Consider the following 21856-nt stretch of genomic DNA (forward strand, 5'->3'; position numbering starts at 1 on the left):
TATGGCTATGTCCAGGCTTTAGGGAAATAATAAATAATATAAACTGTTTATAAAGTAGGCAGCATTTCTGTCACTTATACACAGTAGGTATATCTGTCAATCCTCCCAGCAACCCAGTAATAATAAGTATATTTTCTCCCATTTTATAGATAAAGAAATAGAAGCTCTGAAAATTTAAGGGAGTTGCCCCAAAATATGCAACCAGAAGAGGCGCCATATGGGTATTTTTTCAGACCCTTACATTCAAAATTTAGCCAACTGTTTCTGTAAAGGGATGAATAATAAATACTTCAGACTTGTTGGGCCACGTGGTCTGTCATGACTACTCAACTCTCCATTGTGTGAAGGGAGCCACAGAAACTGTCTGTATAGGAATGGGCACGGCCGTGTGCCAATATAAGACTTCATTTATAGAAGCAGGCAGTGGGCTGCACTTTGCCCACCCCTGCTCTTGACGCTTCTCCTGGAGACTGCTGGCATTATGATTTTATGGTGAAAAGAATAACTGCAGGGTTTGTCTAGAGGAGAAATTGGCAGCTAAAAGCTGCAGTTTGCTTCTACATTCATAGACAACCATTAGCTAACTCTCCATTTCTAGGCAAGTGTCAGAAAATCCTTTGGGGCTTTGTGACACTATTTGTAGACTAAGGAGAACATGTAATTAAGTCTGGCATGCAGTATATTGTTTTCTATAATTATATTTGAGTGCACTTAATGAGAAGTTTGGAAATAGAAACATGGTAGGCAATGACAACATGCCCTAGCTGATGGCCAATAGACAGGTGGAGAGGAGCATTTTTATACCTAGCTGACACAAAAACTGTAATTGAATGCTTCTCTGAAAACAAATGAAATTCAACTATCTGACTCACCTGTTACTTCATGCCTATTGGTTAATGTATTTTCAATCAAGTGTCATGTGTTGTAGGTGGAGCAGAGGAAAGGAGGTGTGAATGGGGTTGTGGGGAGGGCTCCTAACTGACTTTTGTCAGGCACATCTTCTCTAAGTATAGTGTGTTCATCTTGGTTTCAAGGCCTGTTACACCAGAAGGCAGTAGTACCCCTCTGAGATCTGTTCACAGTATTGCAATAGGCCAAATTCAACTGGCCCCCAAGAGTCGACTAGTGGCAGCCATGTGACTCCTCTGAGGAACCATGAATAAACCCCCATATATAACCTCTACTGTTAGCATTCAAACCTCATACATTTTCAGAGCTGCATTTAGACTGTTCTGCTCAAAGATGTCTATCCTGTACCACCTTTTATATAAATATGGAGATTCCCTAGCTTTTCAGGTGGAGCCAATTGCAATCTTCTCAATTGTTGGTGCTTGGGTGGGGAGACAAGCAGAGGACATAATACAAGAAAAATTACTGGCCTTGCAATAACTGGATAATCTACAATAAATTTTTTAACCTTCCAAATTATACTCTATTTAGGTCACCACCAAGTTGCATCTGTATTTTCTACATTCATGGAGAGGAATTAGCAGTGCATGGGAATTAAAGAGGAGACATCATGGTTGAGATTCTAAATTTGTCACAAAGAAGCCACTGTATGTTTGAGAGAAAAATGCACTTCTAGAAGTCTCTTCTCTAGTGTGGAGGGACATAGCTTGGAGAACTCCACTACGCTGTGCCTAGAAAATGTCTTCTTGTGGCTGATGTATCCATTTGAAGGGAGAGTGAAGACAGGAAGGGGCGAGGGTTGAAGACACTAATTCTATTTACTTAAAATAATTTTTCAAAGTAGAGGTGATGCTCAGCTAATACAACATCTGTAGTATCTTTAAGAATTGGTCCAGGATGCCTCCCTACCTAAAATGCGCTCCCAAATTGAGTTCTGGAGCAAAGGGCTTATCTGAGACGATGGTGGAGCCAACTCCAGAAGCCTGGACAGGAATCCGGTAAGTGTTGCTATTTTCTATGTCCAAAATGACCGTGTCTTTGAAAGTCAGGATGTCATTCAGGTTGGCCGTCAGTGTCAGCTGAACATCAGTTTCCGGGGGAACCATGCCTTTACTGGGTTCAATCGTCCACAGGGACTTTTTGTGTGCCTGCAACATAAGACTACAAGTTAACAGTGAAGATATTCTTGGCTTTTCATTCTCCTCATGTCAAAGCCCTCTAGACTTCAAATGGCTGGCACTGCAGAACTCCACATCAGAGACAAACATTATTTTTTTTTAATCAAAGCAACTGGGTGTTTGTTGGCTTTTCTTTTTTTCAAAAAGCAATCTGATTCTGAAGAGCAAACCTACAATTCCACTTTTGAATGCTCTGTGAAGATTCTTTATATCTCTTTCTCAAGATGATAGTCCAGTTCTCTAACAAGCTGATACTAATTATCTGCTCTAATCTCCAAATTCTGAGATACTGACAGAAGGTACAACATCCTTCCTGGAATCTGTAATTTTTCAAAACAAATGTTTTTCAAGGGCAAAGTTTCTATGATGTTATAGTGAGGATGAACAGCTTTCATTAATGAACACAATACAGGAAGTTTTTATATATATTATTTCATAATTGATGGAATTTTGTTTGCTAAAATTTCAAACTTACTTTGAAATACATGACAGGACTGAATTATAGAGTTGGAAGTGATGCCCACCAATCTGTTTCCTTTAACCACTTAGACTCTTATAGCTCACTCTTTCCTCCCTAAGGTCTTTGGCCAAATGATACCTCTCAACGAAGCCGACTCTGCCCATCACATTTTAAATTGCAAACCTTCCCCCAGTAATCCTGATCCCCTTTGCTCTGTTCTATTTTTTTTTCCCCTTAGCACTTACCATCTTCTAACATAGTGTATAACTGATTTCTTTATCATGTTTGTTTGTTTCCTTGCACTAGGATATAAGCTCTCCATAGAAGGGATGCTTACGTTTTTTGTTCTTGTTGGTGTTCACTGACATATGTCCCCAGCACTTATAACCGGTACATAGTTATAAGTGCTTAATAAATATTTGATAAATGAATTAATGTATCTGCCTTTGATGTAGGAAAACTCAATTCTCAACTAAAGTAACTTATTCCAGATTTTAACAACACAAATTGTTTGCTATCCCTTCCTTATATTAAGTAGAGAGGCTTTTTTTGTATCCTCCATAACACTGATATTTGGTCCAATCCCTTGGAGCTAAATAGGATAAGTTGAAGCATCCTCTTTTCTTAACAGCCCTTTAAATCCTGCATCCTAGCTTTAGAAGAAAATCTCATATACCACAATCAGGCTCCAAAATAAGTTAAAAATTTGGTTAAGGTGTCAAGTCATAAAAATGTTGTAAGGATCTTATTTACTGTAAAAATATAAATTCTGCTTACTTGATGGTAATCTATCTTTTTTTTCAGCCTCCTTTTAAGATTTTCCCCTTGTATTTACTTATTTATTTAATTAATTTAAATTCAATTTAGTTAACATATAGTGTACTATTAGTTTCAGGGGTAGAATTTAGTGATTCATCAGTTGCATAGAACACCCAGTGCTCATTACATCAAGGGCCCTCCTTAATGCCTGTCGTCCAGTTACCCCATCCCCCCACCCACTTCCCCTCCAGCAGCCCTCAGTTTGTTTCCTAGAGTTAACAGTCTCTTATGGTTTGCCTCCCTCTCTGTTTTTATCTTATCTTATTTTTCCTTCCCTTCCCCTATGTTCATCTGTTTTATATTTAATTGTAGGGTAGGTTCACTATAAGGTGTCTAATTGGAGTTTATTTTCATATCCTGCTTGGAATTTGCTACTTTTCTAGAATCTGTGCTTCGATATCTCTTATTTCTGAAAATTTTTCAGCTATTATCTGTCTAAATATTTTTTCTGCCTCCTTCTCTTTCCCTATCCTTGTGTGTGTATAGCTTTTCAATTGTGCCCTCTCTCTCTTGGACACCCATCTGCACTTTCCATTCTTTTGCTCTTGGTGCTTCATTTTGGATTTGTTCTGAGCTATCTTCCAATTCACTAATTCTTTCCTTAGCCGTGTGCAAATGACTTTTAAACACACCTATTATGTTCTTGCTTTTACAAGTAAACAACAAAAATGTAGGTCAGAGGAGGCTGGGGTGAAGTGCTTCAGGGAAACCTAAAGAACGAGATGCTCCTCCAGAAGAGAGGATATTGAAATCCTTTGATTGTGATGTGATTAACTTGCAGGATCTCAGCACTCTAGACACTGACACCCAGCTGGCTAAGAAGAGAAGAAAGAGGATGGAGGGTCACATACTGAAACTTTATTTATCAACCGTGGAAGTGTTACACATCACTTCTGCCACTTCCACTGTCTAGAACTCAGTCACACAGCCATGCTCAGCTGCAAAAAATGCTGAGAATGTCATCTGGCTCCGAGTCCAAGAGTAAAAGGGAATGGGTGTGGTGAATCACTAGCTGCTTGCTGCTAAAGTCACCCTGATGGTTAAGTCTACTGCCAGATCCTTAAGGTCTTCTCCCAATTGACCTGGATCTCAGATTTTGGAAGGTGAAGAATTTACTCCATCAGAACACAGAAGTGGATGCATAACTTGGCATTTCAATTCCTATGGGAATTGCAGGCCTGGGGTTATTACCTACCTGCTGTTAGGACAAATGGAGGGGCAGCTACAAGAGAAAATAAGAAAGTTCTAGGCCAGGTCATCTCAGCTGTTGGCCCTTCTTCCCAAATTAGTGGCCCTGGAGCACTCTACATAGTTTTACTCATTTATGAGACTCAGCTTACAATTAAAACATAAATCAATGCCATCTTTGTCCTTTTTTTTTAATCAAAAAGCAAATGCCTTTCAGAAGAAGGTTCTGTCAATGTCATCTCTCCTGTTACAACCATTTATTTTCCTCCTCTAGCCAGAAGCACAGGTCAATCCTCTGTTCACAACGAAGATATGGTGTCACCAGCATAAGTGCTATTTCAAGTCAGGGGACATTAGTTTTCAATGGATGGGTACCATTTCTATTCTGATTCCTGCTGACACAGGTTGGCCGCCCTGGAAAGAAGATATGAAGTTGCTCTCCAGGGCTGAATTGGTGAGTTTTCTTTTTGATGAGGCTTATTAATCAATGTTTGGAATAAAACCAGGCAGCCAAGTACATCCTAGAATCCACTAACAAGGCACATTAAAATGCCAGCTGCTAAGATACTGGACTATCCTCCCCCAAAGTCAAGCTTTAAACTGCTCTAACACCCTTGTGTCTCTTTGCTGTTTGACTTTTAGGGATGTCCTTTGCTGCTAGAAAGAACTTGGCATATGTGATATTTTCTGTTATTAGATTGCAGATCTGATGAAGAAGGAATGGATGAATGATAATCATCATAGCTATGGAGGACATTCCACAACCTTTCAAAACTCTAACAGAGTAAGACAACAATTGATGGAAATAGGTTAGGAAGGAGGGGTCTGAAGGAAAAGGGATGTGGGTTTGAGTCCCAGCTCCACTGCTTTCCAGCTGTTGGATCTTGGGCGTGTTACTTAACCATGCCCAGGCTCAGCGTTCCCATTTGGAGCTTGTGACACAGCTGCACCTTCTGCACAGATTGTGGTGATGCTTCTCGTGAGGTAATGCATGTGAAACTCAGAGCAGCATCCAACAAATAGTAAGTCCTCACAAATGATAGCCACTGTCATCATTTCATCAAAATATGAAATGTCCCACATGACACATAATTATGGGCTCAATAGTATTTTTTTAAGATTTTTAAAAATTTATTTGTCAGAGAGAGAGAGAGAGAGAGCACACAAGCAGAGGGGAGCAGCAGGCAGAGGGAGAAGCAGGCTCCTTGCTGAGCAAGGAACCCGACGTGGGACTTGATCCCAGGACTGTGGGATCATGACCTGAGCTGAAGGCAGACACTTAACAGACTGAGCCACCCAGGTGTCCCTGGGCTCAACAGTATTTGCTAAAAATAATAGATTACAAAACTGAGAAAACAAAGAGGGATGCTAAGAAAGCCTATAACAGACACTACCCTTGACAGAAGAGAAGCAGCTTGTAAGGATTTGTGATAGGCAGAATTATAAGGTGGCTCCCAAGATGTCCATCTCCTAGTGTATAGGTATCTTCTCCCAGTTATTTAATCAAACATGAATCTAGGTGCTACTGTGAAGGGATTTTGCAGATGGAATTAAGGTCCTACGTCCACTGATTTGAAGGTGGGGAGATTATCCTTAGTGGATCAGATGAGCCCTTAGAAGGGATTGGGCTCACTCTGGAAGACAGTATGGAGGTTCCTCAAAAAGTGAAAAATAGAACTACCCTACAACCCAGCAACTGTACTATTAGGTATTTATCTAAACAATACAAACATAGTGATTTGAAGGGGCACATGCACCCCAATGTTTATAGCAACAATGTCCACAATAGCCAAATTATGGAAAGAGTCCAGATGTCCATCGACAGATGAATGACTAAAGATGTGGTACACACACACACACACACACACACACACACACACACACACACACACACACACGGAATACTACTCAGCCATCAAAAAGAATGAAATCTTGCCATTTGCAATGACATGGAGGGAACTAGAGGGCTAAGTGAAATAAGTCAGTCAGAGAAAGACAAATATCATATGATTTCATTCATATGTGGAATTTAAGAAACAAAACAGACGAAAATAGGGGAAGGGAAGGAAAAATAAGATGAAAACAGAGAGGGAGACAAACCATAAGAGACTTCTAAGTATAGGAAACAAACTGAAGGTTGCTGGAGGGGAAGTGGGTGGGGGGATGGGGTAAATGGGTGATGGGCATTAAGGAGGGACCTTGATGTAAGGAACACTGGGTGTTATATGCAACTGATGAATCATTAAATTACCTCTGAAACAAAACAAAACACAACAAAAACCAAACAAAGGTGGGGAGATTATCCTTAGTGGATCAGATGAGCCCTTAGGGTTTCACATATTTGTTCCCAAAATGATAAAAATGGGCTTTCCTAAGCCTTCCATCCAAACTTCAGCAAAACAGGTGCCTCTGTTTTTTTCTGTAAATTGGGGGTAAAAAGGCCGAGTCCTTAGAGCAGCCCATGAACAACACATACAGAAGGTTAGGACACGCATGTGCACAGGACTGTGAAAGATGGAAAGATGGTGATCATCTGCAATTCAGAATTCCATGCCTGCTGGTGATGAGTGTGACACCCTGAGGTGTCACATGTCTGAAGATAACATTTGCTTTTTATTTTAGAATAGTGCATCAGTGCACTTAGGCAGGGCTCAGCTCCCAAGGCAATACAGTCAGAGCTTTTGTAAGTTTCATTATGGTGTATTTAATATTTGCCACAAAAGACAGAAGTAAATGCTATTGTTTGCACATGTCATTTCCACAATAAATGAGAGTGAATATACTCAGGCAGACCTCCTCTTCCATAGTGCTAATGACCATGGAGCTTGAAGAAAATGCTGTGAACTTTCTTCAAAATGACTTGTTTGCCACTTGAAATCTGCAAGAATGTCCTTCCATGGAATGAGAAGACACAAATAACAACAGGAACCAATGTGCAGAGCTAGGGATTTCTTTGGATTAATACTATTATCTCAGCAGATGATCAATTCTTTGTGGAACAAGAACAATGACCAGTCACTGAGGCCTTTCTCCTTTTCGTCTGCTAAATGTGGTATCTCAACTCATTTGATTATCTTCCCTGAAGTGAGTCACTTTATTACTTAAAATAATTAACTGAGAATTAGGAGATGAAGTATGAAAGAAATGGTGCCGGAGCTTTACAAGGGAGGCAGTGGAGGGGAAGGTTTAAAAGAGTGGGCTTTGAAGTCACATGACTTGGTGGTCAACTGTAGACTCTACCCTTTGTAGCCAGGTGATCCAGGATTAATTTTAAAATCGATTTCAGTTTCCTCATCTGTTAAATGTGCTGCTTGAAGATGAAATAAAACAGGTGCCAAGCATCTAGCACTTTGTCTACCACAGAGTAAGTGCTCAATAAATGGTGGGTATTATTAACGTTATCTATCAAAACTTTACGTCCAGTTCCTCTTCCTGCTTGTGCCCTCCCCAGGCTACATTAGTGATATGGTTCTTTTTCACAGGGCTGATCCTGCTGCTCTCCTGCTGAAGATACTGGAAGGCTCTCCACGGTCTGGACCAGTGGTGTTGAATCCTTTATCCCCTTTAAGAATGCTATGGAACCCCACCACAGCGCGCGCGCGCACACACACACACACACACACACACACACACACACAGACACACACAAACCTGACATGCAATTTCCAGGGTTCATGGTGGAGACTTGCCACTTTTTCTGTTTGCAACATGGCAGCCTGTAATCAAGACTGGTATACAAGACAGAAGCCTTGGGTCTGGAGAATCTATTCCAAGTTCTTCATAAGAGGGCCCCAATGCACTTTTCTAGGCTTCCTTTCTAGGCACTGTCAATTTCCAAAATGCACCGTTGGCTTTGGCCCTAGCAGCTCGCTCAGCCCTCCCAAGTGTGCTGTGCATCATCACTGCACTCAACTACCCTACTCTCTGGGACCGTACACCCCATTCCCCTGTCTTCCTCCTCCTCATCCTGCAAGTCTCCATTCAAATGTTTTATGTATGAACATTTTAAGTTTCATAGAAGAATTAATCACTTCCTCCCCTGTGGTGACATATCATAACGCAGTGCACTGTGATACTGTATCGGTTGTTGTATTAATTTCTTTTTCTGAGATTGTAACAATGTTTTTTTTTAAGATTTTATTTATTTATTTGAGAGAGAGAGAGAGAGAGAGAGAGAGAGCACATGAGAGGAGGGAGGGTCAGAGGGAGAAGCAGACTCCCCGCGGAGCAGGGAGCCCGATGTGGGACTCGATCCCGGGACTCCAGGATCATGACCTGAGCCGAAGGCAGTCGCTTAACGGACTGAGCCACCCAGGCGCCCTTTTTCTGAGATTGTAAACACTTTGAAGAAAGAGACCATTCTGTGTGCTTTTATGCCTCTCACTTCAGTTAGCACAGTACCAGGAATGGGGAAGGTGCTCAAAAAATATTTTTTTTTTGGTCAATAAATATATGAAAATGTTCAGGCTTACCAGTAAGCCAAAGAAACACTAACAATACAACATTTTTTTTTTCATCTGCCAGATTTGGCAAAAACAAACCAAATGCTGGCAAGGGTCTGGGAGAGGGTGACATTCTTCAACACTGCTGGGGGTAGGATGTAAATTGGTATACATTTTCTGGGAGAAAATTTCCTAAGATATATTAAGGCTTTTAGTTATGTTCATGTCATATGACCCGGCAAGTGCATTTCTAGAAGTCTAGTCTAAGGAAACGGTGAGGAATGCGATCAGCAATTAGGACATGAGCACTGTTTATGGTGGTGAAAAATTGGAAGCAATCTATTAGTAGGGGATTAATTAAATCAACTGTGGTGAAGCCAAGTGATGCAATAAAATCAGTCACTGAAATGATATGAACAGGAATGTTCCTTAATGATTCATATTGAAAGTGACTACACTTCATTGTTGAGTGAAAACAGCTGGTAATGAAGTCGTATTATCCCATGAGAGGGGGTAGAAATATGCAAACACACATACACAGTGACGTTTCAGAAGATATACACCGAAAATTTAAGAATGGTTATATGTTTGGTGGCATTGTGAGTGTTTTTTTTCTTCCTCCATTTGTTCTACAAGGATAATGTCAATTGCATTATAAGAAGACGTGCACTTATATTTATTGAGGAAAGAACTCGTCCTAAAAGGATATTGGCACTCTCTTTAGAGCCCATGTAATTTTAACTTTGTTTGCTCTCTTGCTTCTATTTCATTCCTGGTTTCTTTCTTTCTTAGAAGTTTTTCTTTGTAAATAAATAATACAGGTACAAAATGTAAAATTCAAAAGAGTATAAGGGTAAAGAGCCTCTCTCTCTCTCTTCTGTCTGTTGATGTCCACTAGCTGCCATCCCGGGAGGCCGCCACTCTTGGCAGTTTGCTGTGTATCTTTCCAGAGATTCTTTATGACTTTAAAAAAAAGTCCATTTGTATACTACTTTTTCTTACATAAATGGTAATAGCATACTATAATACTTTCCTGCAGCAAGACTGAAATTTTCAAATTTTTATGAAATGTACACACAAATAATTTGCAAAGTCAAATGGTTCTAGGAAAAAGACATGAAAAACAGTAGACCTTCGAACCCACTCTCCCACCCTTCCCCATTATTCCTATCCTTGTCCATTAATGGAGGCAATCGCTGTCGATTCTTTCTGCATTTTCTTGTGGCACTTGCCTTCCTCCAAGGAACCTACTGCTACTTCTTTTCAGTTTGAGCATTATCAATTTCTTTCTCTCTACAGAAGACAATGACAGCTCTCTTCTCTCCCTCTCTCCATCATTTTCTTCCCATCATCCCCCCAATATAGTTAAAACTTATTTTCTGGTGAGAATCTACACAATGAGCATGCAAATACTATTCACAGCTGAGCTATGAAAAGCATACTGTGATTACATTTCCATTTGTGTACAACTTTTATTTTCCCAGGAATTATTGTCTTGTCTTTGCTTATTGTTTAATGTATCTATCATGGACACATCCCCAAACTCTCAAAGAGGTAAATGTCCTCTCTAAAACATCTGATTTTCTATCAGCTCCATTTTCTTAGAGACAAATCTCTCCTGGAGCCATCTGTTCTGAACTCCTGTCTGACCTGACTGCTCTCTGGGCCTGCAACACATCTGGCATCCTAAGAATGCCACACAGCACATCCTGGGTATTCCTTGAGCTTCTTTCCTGGGTCTGAGCCTTTGTACCCCAGGTCTCATGTTTTCCTCACTTTGGTGGAGAACATTCTTCATTACCTTCCCAAGAAAGGATTTATGGAGGGTAAATGTTTTGAGATCTTGCATGCCTGAAATGTCTTTATTCTATCCCCACACTTGATTAATCTTGTGGCTAGTTGATGAATTCAAGACTAAGATTTATTTTCCTTCAAAAAGTCTTTTTTTTCCACTCCAGTGTTGCTGTCTAGAAGTTTGAGGTCACTCTGGGTTCCTGATTTGTTTGTTCTTTTTGAGCACTAATATTTTTCTATCTGGAACTTAAAGATGTGTTTTCACATGGGCCTATTTTCATCAATTATGCAGCATATTTGATGAATCTTTTCCATAAATTCCTCTCTGTTAGTGCTGGATACGTTCCTTGGATTATTTCTTGCATAATCTCCTCACCTCCAATTTTAAATTTGTTCTTTCTGGATGTATTTATTTGGATTTTTGAAATGTTGAAAAAAATCATCTAATTTTCTAATCTTTCTCTCCTTGTTTCTAGCTTTTTCTCCTGTTGTTCTACTCTCTGATAGCTTCTCAATTTTATTTTCCAATTCTTTTATCAAAATTTTACCTTTTGTGATTTTATTTTTAACTTCTATAACCACATTTTTATTGCTCCTTTAAAAAAAATATCACCCTGTTCTTGTTCATGGATGCAAAGTCATCTTTTATTTTCCTCAAATTACTAATGATCATTTTGCTTTAAGCTTTCTTCTCACTGTATTGCCTTTGTTTCCTCCAAGTTCTCAACACTATGTTTTCTGGTTTCTTGCTTCTGCATTACAGGCTTTCTTTTTTTTAAAATTATTTAATTAATTAATTAATTATTTTTGATGTAGTATTCCATGGTTCATTGTTTGCGTATAACACCGAGTGTTCCATTCAATACATGCCCTCCTTAATACCCATCACCAGGCTAACCCATCCCCCCACCCCCCTCCCCTCTAGAACCCTCAGTTTGTTTCTCAGGGTCTATAGTCTCTCATGGTTTGTCTCCCCCTCTGATTTCCCCCCCTTCATTTTTCCATTCCTACGATCTTCTTTTTTTTTTTTAACATATAATGTATTATTTGTTTCAGAGGTACAGGTCTGTGATTCATTAGTCTTACACAATTCACAGGCTTTCTTGATGCAGCTTAGTTAAGTACTTGTGAAGCACTAAAACCATATGTGCTCGGGCAAGGGCCACCAGATATTTTAGATGCCCAACTATCAGTTTATTTCTGCCTTTCCTTGTGGCTGGTGAAACTGCCCAGAGAATATTCCAATCTGCTGCCCATGTGCTGAGGATTGAGGGAGAAGGCGGTCTTTCAGGATGAAGACCTTCTGGTAGTCCTCTTATTTTCATAATGGGACCCTGCTCTCTGCAGTGCCTTAGAAATCAGCAGGCAGTTGACGATTATTCCTTTTAAGGTAAACTGTCTTTGTGTCTCTGGCTGCCTTTAATATCTACTCTCTGGTCTTAAGCAGTTCTACTATAATGTGCCTAGATGTGGTTTTCTTTATATTTATCTTGCTTTATAACACTTTTTGAATCTGGCTTGATGTCTCAACCATGGTCTCTTCTGCTCCATTCTCTTCTCTCCTTCTGGTACTCCAACAACCATACCCTTGGTGTGTATTTGTTTGTTTGACCAACTCATCTACATTTTTCATCCTTTTATCTCTCTTCCTTTTCATTTTGGGTGGTTTCTTCTGACCTACCTTCCATTTCCACAATTCTCTCTTCATCTGTATCTAATAAGCAGTTAAACCCATCTAGTGAGTCCCTAATTTCAACTGTGTTTTTCAGGTCTTTAGTTCCATTCGTTCTCTTCTATACTTTCCATAGTTCTACCAAAATTTTAAACCTTGCCTTTTAGTTCCTTGAGCATATTAAGCATATCATAGTTTTCTGTTCAGTAGTCTTATCTCCTTGTATGGCTGGTTATTTTTAAATTACCTGTTAGACTTTGTATATAAAAGCTCTGGATACATAAAATACTTTAAAGCTTAGAATGTTTTCTTCCTTTGGTGAGAGTAATATATATTTGCTTCCAAGAAAGATGTGGGGAGAACTAGCAATTCTAGATGTTCTTTATCCAGGCAGAGATTAAAATAATTTGAAATGAGGGTCTGTGCTAGTTTACCTTTTTCCCAGGGTGTAGCTTTATCAGAGTCCTAACCAAAAGTCTGAGAGTTTTATCAAGTCCAATCTTCTCCAATTTTTATCTCTCTAGCCAGTCTAGATTTCAGTTTTTATCTTTATAGACCTGTGAGTTTTCTGAATGCTCTTTTCAGTTTTTCAACCTCTGCAGTGATTCCATAGGAAAAACAGTTACAAATGCTGAACATATATTTGTTTCCTTTTTCTTTTTGTTTGTCACTGGCTTTGGTGCTCTTAAACACAGTTTTTCATATTTTTCCCAGATTTTCTCCTTGTTCTTAGAGAGAGGTAGTTTGGCATAATAGATTGAATAGGAAGGAATTGGTCACTGATTTGCTGAAGGTTCTTAGTGGTCAAGTAATTGCCTTACCTCTTGATTTCCCCAGTTGTGGGGGGCAGATGTCTGTAAGAATTTTAAGGCCAGCTGAGTTTGGTTGCATGAGGGAGCCAGGTATATGTAATTTACATTGCGCTTAAGTAATATGTACCAACAATCTTTTCAGGCTACTAGGATGTATCTTTCAACAAGGACTGTAATGTTCTTTCTGAAAGTCACTGCCTTCTCAAAACTCAGCAAAAGGTGTCAGATCAAACACAAAGCATGAAGATAGTTAACTAAAAGGAAAGAGGACAGCTCCTAAGCATGCAGACATGACTTACACAGATTCCAGGGAACATCTGTACAAATAAATGAATAAATAAGCTCCAAGGAGAGAGAGAATCAGAAACCTATTGAACTTGAAAATTCTAACTACTAACCTATTTTTTAATAAACCTCTTTTCTTTGATGTGGAAGAACATATATGCATTCATTAATACAAATATTTTCCATTTTACAAGAAGACTTCACTGTCAAAAATTTAGAGAAACAAGTGAAAAGTGAGGAAAAAGGCAGCATTAGAGCTCCCATTTCATGGAGCTCTGTACTGTATGGATCAGTTAGTTTGGAACCTTATGGCTTACACTCTCCGAGTGTGCCTTATTTATTTCTCTTTCTTATCTAAGAAAATAATATAAAAGACCTTAAGATATAGTGTCATAAAGATTTCAGTCTTTCCACAAGTCATTTCACCTAGATCTTTTTGTCTGTCAACATTAATAATCAAAGCTAGTATTTATTTAATGCCAAATGCTTATTTTTCACCAGGCACTATCTAGATATATTATCATGGTTAATCTTCTAGATGCCATTATTAGTTCCAATTAAAGGGAAGGAGCCACTCTTAGAAAGGTTAAATAACTTTCTCAGAGTTAGAGCATATAGAGTCAGGACTCCATTCCAGATCTGCCCGACTACAACATCCTTACTCTTGATAGTACAAAATACTACTTCAACACTCAAATACTAAACAACTCTTTGTTGAGTGACTACTATATGTTAGACAACTGTGTGTGACATATGACCATGCCTGCCCTCAGATAATGTTGCCCTTCCCTGTCAGACACATCCCAATTTAATATCCTAACATCCCAGAGGGGGATTTTTTTTCTTCCAAAGTATGAAACTTAATGCTGCATACAACAATTTCATCACAAATGACACTCAAAAAGACACCAGTGCCATTCTATGAAGAGCTCTACCACGTCACATATGCCCCTCCAGTCTCTGTCTTTTTGCCTATGACAGGGAAGAGGAAATGGGACTAAGAAAGAATATGATTTTCTCCCTGAAAAACATCATATAATCTTGACATATGTGGGTTGGGGATTTCATACCATTAATAAAACTTTACACCATAATACTTATCACAACCTTCTTGTCTTTTTTTGTTACATAAAAGTGTTTATTTCATTTTATACTAGCTTATTGTTGAATATGACTGTCTGCTCTCAGTGCACAGTCAGAATAAATTCTTTAGTTGATAATGACAATGACAGCCATCCTCTAAAAGTGACATGAGCTGGTAACTTAGTCAGTTAAGGCTGCTCTAACATAGACTGGGCGGTTTATAAACAATAGAAATTTATTTCTCCTAGTTCTGAAGGGTGGAAGTCTGAGATCAGAGAGTCAACACGCTCAGGTTCTGGTGAGAGCCCTCCTCCAGGTTGCAGACAGCCATTATTTTCATTGTATCATCACATGATAGAAAAGGTGAGAGCTCTCTGGGGTCTCTTTTATGAGGGTGCCAATCCTATTCATAAGGACTCTACCTTCATGATCTAATTACCTCCCAAACCCCTCACCACTTATATCATCATATCGGGGGTTATGATTTCAATATATGAATTCTGCAGGGACACAAACGTTTAGTCCATAACAATTGATTAGATGATGATGCTGGTAATGGAGAAGAAATTATAAATTTTTATGGAGGAGGGAAGGTGGAATTTGGAAAAAAACACATCTGATCAATATAAAGGAAGTTTACCTTAATCTCCCTCTGTGGTGACAAGTATTAACTGTAAGCCTGAATAATAATTAAATAGAAAAAACAATTTGCTAAATCTAATTAAGAGCTGGGAGAGGCAGAATGAAGATGGAAAGTCTTGCAAAGCATGCAAGAAACTCATATATTTTTCTTTTTATTTTCTAGATAGCCCTTTAATAACAAAGGAACAAAACCTCCTCCTTTCATTTTGGCTTTAGCTTACATTCAAACTAATCATATTCAATCAGTAGAGCTGTTGTTCTAAATTCAGGGAAGGTGCTGACCCATCATGTTACCTAACATTCAATCGATAGCTTTCCTTTTTTCAGTGTGTTTTATAATCAATATGCCCTCTGGAATCTGTCTTCTGGGTTTCACTTTAGCTTTGCCAAAGTAAAAGAAGTCTCAAGTGAGAGTTAGGGTAAGAGGCTCACAGCTCCCTGTCAAGCACAATCCTTTGCTTCTGTAAGTCTCTTGATATTATTGTCATTGGTATCCTCTAGTCAATGAATAAGTCCCTTGGAATGGCTCTCAGGAAAAGCACAATCCATTCTGGAATGGCTATGACATTTATGTATTAAAGAAAAGATGCCCACCATGATAAACTAGAATGTTATTCTCTTACTTACCTATTTTTGTGAATTTATTTTATAGATTTCTCATATTTGTAGATTTCTCATATTTTATAGATTTCCTCATAACTAAGGCAAAGATATAAGAATTCTGCTCCCGTATGCCAAATGAAGACGTAATTCACTACCCTTTTGTAAGTACTCACTGATAGTATATAAAGCACTATAAAAAATAGTTAAGAAGACTGACTATAAATCGAGCTTTAAAACACATCCTTCACTCTAACATATAGAAAAAAGAGATACAATTTTGAAACAAGAAGAACCAGGCATGGTTATACTCAAAAACAAGATTAACACTGTATCGACCAGAAGTGGAACAGAAGCAATAAGAGGGTCCTGAAGCCATAGACCTCCTTGGCTCTAGGTCCTAAAACCAGTAAAGGAAGCTTGAGGGACAAAATGAAAACCAAAAAGATTTTTCAGGAAGTAAGGGATAAGAGCCAGTGTTCCCAGCCAAGAGAGCTTCACTGAATTTGAAAGAAGGACGAACAAAGCTGTGATGTTCCCAAGGTAATAGTCTACACACACTTGTGCCAGTGGTGGTGGTGAAGTACAGACTGTCGTGTAGACAGGACCTATGTCAAGCCACTGTCAAGGGTAATGACTGAATCTGTGATTTTTCCAATATCCCCATTGAGGGGAAAAGGATCAACACTTGATTCTGGACTTGAGATAGTTGTTCAGGGTGAAGGCAGATGAAGAAAATGTTAGGCAGGGAGGCAAGACTACTGAGAATGAGAAAAAAAATATACCTCATGCCAGATTAATCTTTTATTTAAAATTCCAAATGCTAAGGACAGCTGCAAACTATCAGCTAATGAATTCATTCTCAAGCAATCTATAGAACTAAGTGAAATTGATTAGAAAATGTTTCTGAGATCCTCAAAGAGACACAGGGTGGTATAATATATATGAAACAAAAATTATGAAACAAAAACAGATATGAATCAAGAATAGTGGCTATGAGTAATCAATTATAAATCTTGGAATTGAAAAATATAGCCACTGAGGGGTGCCTGGGTGGCTCAGTCATTAAGCATCTGCCTTCGGCTCAGGTCATGATCCCAGGGTCCTGGGATTGAGCCCTGCGTTGGGCTCCATGCTCCACGGGACGTCTGCTGCTCCCTCTGTGCTCCCCCTGCTTGTGTTCCCTCTCTCGCTGTCTCTCTCTCTGTCAAAAAATAAATAAAAATCTTAAAAAGGAGAAAAAAATATAGCCACTGAAATTAAAATAAAAAAGTAAATAGATGATATAAACTTTAAATTGGCCAAAATCAAAGGCAGAATCTGTAAACTAGAGCATACCACTGAGGAGGCATCAGAGAGATAAAGAGATGAAAGATATGGATGAGAAATAAAAATAGACATGTAGAATTGTAGTGGAATGTGTGTGTGTGTGTATGTGTGTGTGTGTGTGTGTGTGTGTCTGTGTTTGTGTATTTTGCTCAAAGTAGGAAATAAAGAACTGGCAAAGAAGAAACATTTGAGGAGATAATGGCAAAAAATTTCCAGTATTTAAAAGGGTCAAATCTTCCGAAGCATTTAAAGAGAAATCTAGGGGCGCCTGGGTGGCTCAGTCGTTAAGCGTCTGCCTTCGGCTCAGGTCATGATCCCAGAGTCCTCAGTTCGGGCCCCGCATCAGGCTCCCTGCTCCGCAGGAAGCCTGCTTCTCCCTCTCCTACTCCCCCTGCTTGTGTTCCCTCTTTCGCTGTGTGTCTCTCTGTCAAATAAATAAATAAAATCTTTAAAAAATAAATAAATAAATAAATAAATAAAGAGAAATCTATGAAAATCAAGAATAAAAACATAGTCTTAAAAGCACCTTGTGATGAAAAGAAATGATCTATAAAGGAGTAATAATCTGACTAACTATGGAATTTTATCAGCAATGATTGAAGCCAGAGATCAATCTTCAAAGGAAAAAATCCCATCATATAGAATTTCATACTTAGCTAAACTATCATGCAAGAGTGAAGGTGAAATCAAGATATAGTCAAATATAAATAAATTATGAGACCTCTATAGAGCGCATAACTTAGAGGTATATAATTTAGCAAGAAGAAATACAAACCAAGAAGGAAGCAGAGAGATACAAAAAAACAAAAGAATAAATAAAAATCAGCAAATGATTTTGTTAACTAGTGAGTAGTTAATTACTGACAAAACCAGTAACTCTCTGGTAAAGAAGAGAAGATCCAAAATTCTATACAATAATAGAAAAATTATGGAAGTGGGGAAAGATCAAGATATAATAAATGGGTGATGGAGTCCTTGTCTTATTCTTATGGAGGACCAAGATTCTTTCATTATTGTTAGAAAAAGATATGATTTATTTCTTAGCAATGTAAACAGAGCCACTTAAAATAAGATCTATAGCTTTAAAATGACTATAGGAAAAATGTATGAGAGGTAGTAGTGGTTGGAGGAGGGCTTGGAGAAAATTCATCAATATAATACAAAGCAGAAAAAGAAAGAAAGAAAAAAACCCTGCATAGTATATGGGAAATGACAGGGTAAAAGTAAGTTCATATACATCAATTATAATAAATTTTAAAAGGTCTTGGTACGGAAGGTTGAATAATGGGCCTTCAAAGATGTCCATGTTCTAATCCCTGGTATCTGTAAATATGTTGCCTTACATGTCAAAAGGGACTTTCAGATGTGATGAAGGATTTTGAAATGAACAGATAATCCTGGGTTATTGAGATAGTCCTAATGTGGTAACAAAGGTCCTTATATGAAAGAGGCAAGAGGGTCAAAGTCAGAGATATAAGGATGGAAGCAGAAGTCAGGGAGTAGAGAAGATGGTATGCTGCTGGCTATGAAGATGGAGGAAGGGGCCACAAGCCAAGGAATGTAGGTGGCCTCCAGAAGCTGTAAACGGCAAGGAATTAGATTCTTCTCCAGAGTCTCAAAAAAGTACACAGCTTTATAGATACATTTTACACTAATGTTCTCCAGAACTATAAGATTATAAATTTGTTACAGCAACAACAGAAAACTAATATACTTGTCAATCAATTAAAAGACAGAGTCTATCGGGACACCCGGGTGGCTCAGTCGGTTAAGCATCTGCCTTCAGCTCAGGGCATGACCCCAGGGTCCTGGGATCAAGTCCCACATCAAGCTCCTTGCTCAGCAGGGAGCCTGCTTCTCCCTCTTCCTGCTCTGCCTGCCACTCCCCCTGCTTGTGCGTTCTCTCTCTCTGACAAATAAGTAAATAAAAATCTTAAAAATATAAAAGACAGAGTCTATAATTGGATTTTTAAAAATCTAGTCATACACTATTTAAAAGAGACTTTAAGTTGACGCACAAAACTAAGACACATACAAATCTGAAAATAAAGGAATGAAAAGATATACCAGGCAAATGCTAACTAAAAGAAAGGTGATGTAACAATATTACTATCAGGCAAAACAGAATTTAAGTCAGAAAGCATATTTAGGGATTAAAATGGACAGTATCTTATGAAAAAAGGAATAATATACCAAGGAAAAACAAAAGTCATGAATTTATATGCATCTATTAACATAGCTTTGAAATATATGGAGGAAAAAATTGACATAATTATAAGGAGAAATGAAACTATTATATCATACAAATAATTAGTAAGGCCATAAAAGATTTAAACAATATCATCAATAAGCTTGATCTAATACAAACACACAGCCAGTTAGTCTTTCACACTCAATCACTAGAGTCTATATTCTTTTTTAAGGTCATGTGAAATATTTATAAACACCAACCATAAATATGTCTCCCAAAACACAAATTCAAAGACTATGTGTCATGGAAACCATGTGTTCCAAATTCATTGTAGTTAAAAGTTATCTATTAAAATTCTATAAAAAGGGGAAATGTAAAGAATTAAAAATATATACCCATATATAACTCATATATTAAAAAGAAAATCACAGTAAAGTTTACCAAATATTTATAATAAAAAAGTATTACAAACAAAAATGATTGTTATGGAGCTAAAATGTTGCATAAAGAGAATATTTATAAGCTTTAAAGGCATGATTAAACTAAGATTTAAAATATTGTTAAACATTCCAATTAATGTTTCTTGAAAAAGAATGAAATAATTATAAAGAACTTGGAAAAAATGGTAAAACTAAGAGCAGAAATTAGTGTATGAACATTTTAAAATCATACAAAATTATTTGGAATAGTTTTATGCCAATACATTTGCATTTAGATAAAATGAAAAATTTCTAGAAAAATTTAAATCATTATACAAAATGAATCATTATTTAAAATTTCATCACTTCTTGTACACCTTCCACCCTCAATAAACACATGAAGCTCCTATGACTAAATGCCTTTATCACGGAGGAATGGATCCTACTTTATGTAGCTTATATAAAGATCTTTTCAAAAATTCAAAAGAGGAGAAGCTAAGTCATATTATAAGAATATGATATTCTTGATTACCAAAACCAGAAAACTGCAATGTAAAAAATTATAAACAGATGCAAAAATCTGAATAATATGATAGCAATCATATTGGTAGTGTAACTCAAATAATATACCTAGATGTAGCGTTCAATGATTCATCAGTTGCATATAACACCCAGTGCTCATCACATCATGTGCCCTCCTTAATGCCCATCACCCAGTTACCCTATCCCCCCATCTACCCTTCCACAACCCTCAATTTGTTTCCCAGAGTCAAGAGTCTTTCATGGTTTGTCTCCCTCTCTGATTTCCTCCCATTCAGTTTTCCCTCCCTTCCCCCATGATCCTCTGCGCTATTTCTTATATTCCACATATGAGTGAAACCATATAATTGTCTTGCTCTGATTGACTTATTTCACCTAGCATAATAACCTCCAGTTCCATCCATATCAATGTAAATGGTAGGTATTCATCCTTTCTAATGGCTGAGTAATATTCCATTGTATATTTAAACCACATCTTTATCCATCCATCTGTTGAAGGACATCTCCACAGTTTGGCTATTGTGGATATTGCTGCTATGAAGACTGGGGTGCAGGTGCCCCTTTGTTTCATTATGTCTGTCTCTTTCAACCATTTTGAGTCTATCTTTGTGTGTGGTGTAAGGAAATGGTCCAGTTTTTTCTTCTGCATGTAGCTGTCCAATTTTCCCAACACCGTTTGTTGAAGAGACTGTCTTTTTTCCATTGGACATTCTTTCCTGCTTTGTCAAAGATTAGTTGACCATAGAGTTGAGGGTCCATTTCTGGGCTCTCTATTCTGTTCCACTGATCTATGTGTCTGTTTTTGTGGTGGCTGGGTGATAGACATTGGGGAGGGTACGTGCTATGGTGAGCACTGTGAATTGTGCAAGACTGTTGAATCACAGATTTGTACCTCTGAAACAAATAATGCAGTATATGTTAAGAAAAAAAAAAAAGAAGAAGAAGATAGCAGGAGGGGAAGAATGAAGTGGGGGAAATCGGAGGGGGAGACGAACCATGAGAGACGATGGACTCTGAAAAACAAACTGAGGGTTCTAGAGGGGAGGGGGGTGGGAGGATGGGTTAGCCTGGTGATGGGTATTAAAGAGGGCATGCTCTGCATGGAGCACTGGGTGTTATACACAAACAATGAATCATGGAACACTACATCAAAAACTAATGATGTAATGTATGGTGATTAACATAACAATAAAAAAATTTTAAAAAATGGATGCAAGACCTAAATGTGAAACAGGAATTCATCAAAATCCTAGAGGAGAACACAGGCAGCAACCTCTTCGACCTCAGCCACAGGAACTTCTTCCTAGAAACATCACCAAAGGCAAGGGAAACAAGGGCAAAAATGAACTATTGGGACTTCATCAAGATAAAAAGCTTTTGCACAGCAAGGGAAACAGTCAACAAAACCAACAGACAACTGACAGAATGGGAGAAGATATTTGCAAATGACATATCAGATAAAGGGCTGGTATCCAAGATCGATAAAGAATTTA

The 21856-nt window shown here is 38.1% G+C and overlaps 1 protein-coding gene across 2 annotated transcripts in view; it reads right to left on the reverse strand.

Moving 5' to 3' along the window:
• HYDIN (HYDIN axonemal central pair apparatus protein) overlaps positions 1–21856 on the reverse strand; it is a 342401-nt gene that overhangs the window by 164401 nt on the left and 156144 nt on the right. For both annotated transcript variants that reach the window (XM_027618048.1, XM_027618049.1), the window contains exon 19: positions 1819–2057. In XM_027618048.1, the coding sequence (XP_027473849.1) occupies positions 1819–2057 (239 nt within the window). The remainder of the gene's footprint in view (positions 1–1818; positions 2058–21856) is intronic.

This window comes from Zalophus californianus, chromosome 17 (assembly GCF_009762305.2).
Source record: "Zalophus californianus isolate mZalCal1 chromosome 17, mZalCal1.pri.v2, whole genome shotgun sequence".
NCBI classification, from domain to species: domain Eukaryota; kingdom Metazoa; phylum Chordata; class Mammalia; order Carnivora; family Otariidae; genus Zalophus; species Zalophus californianus.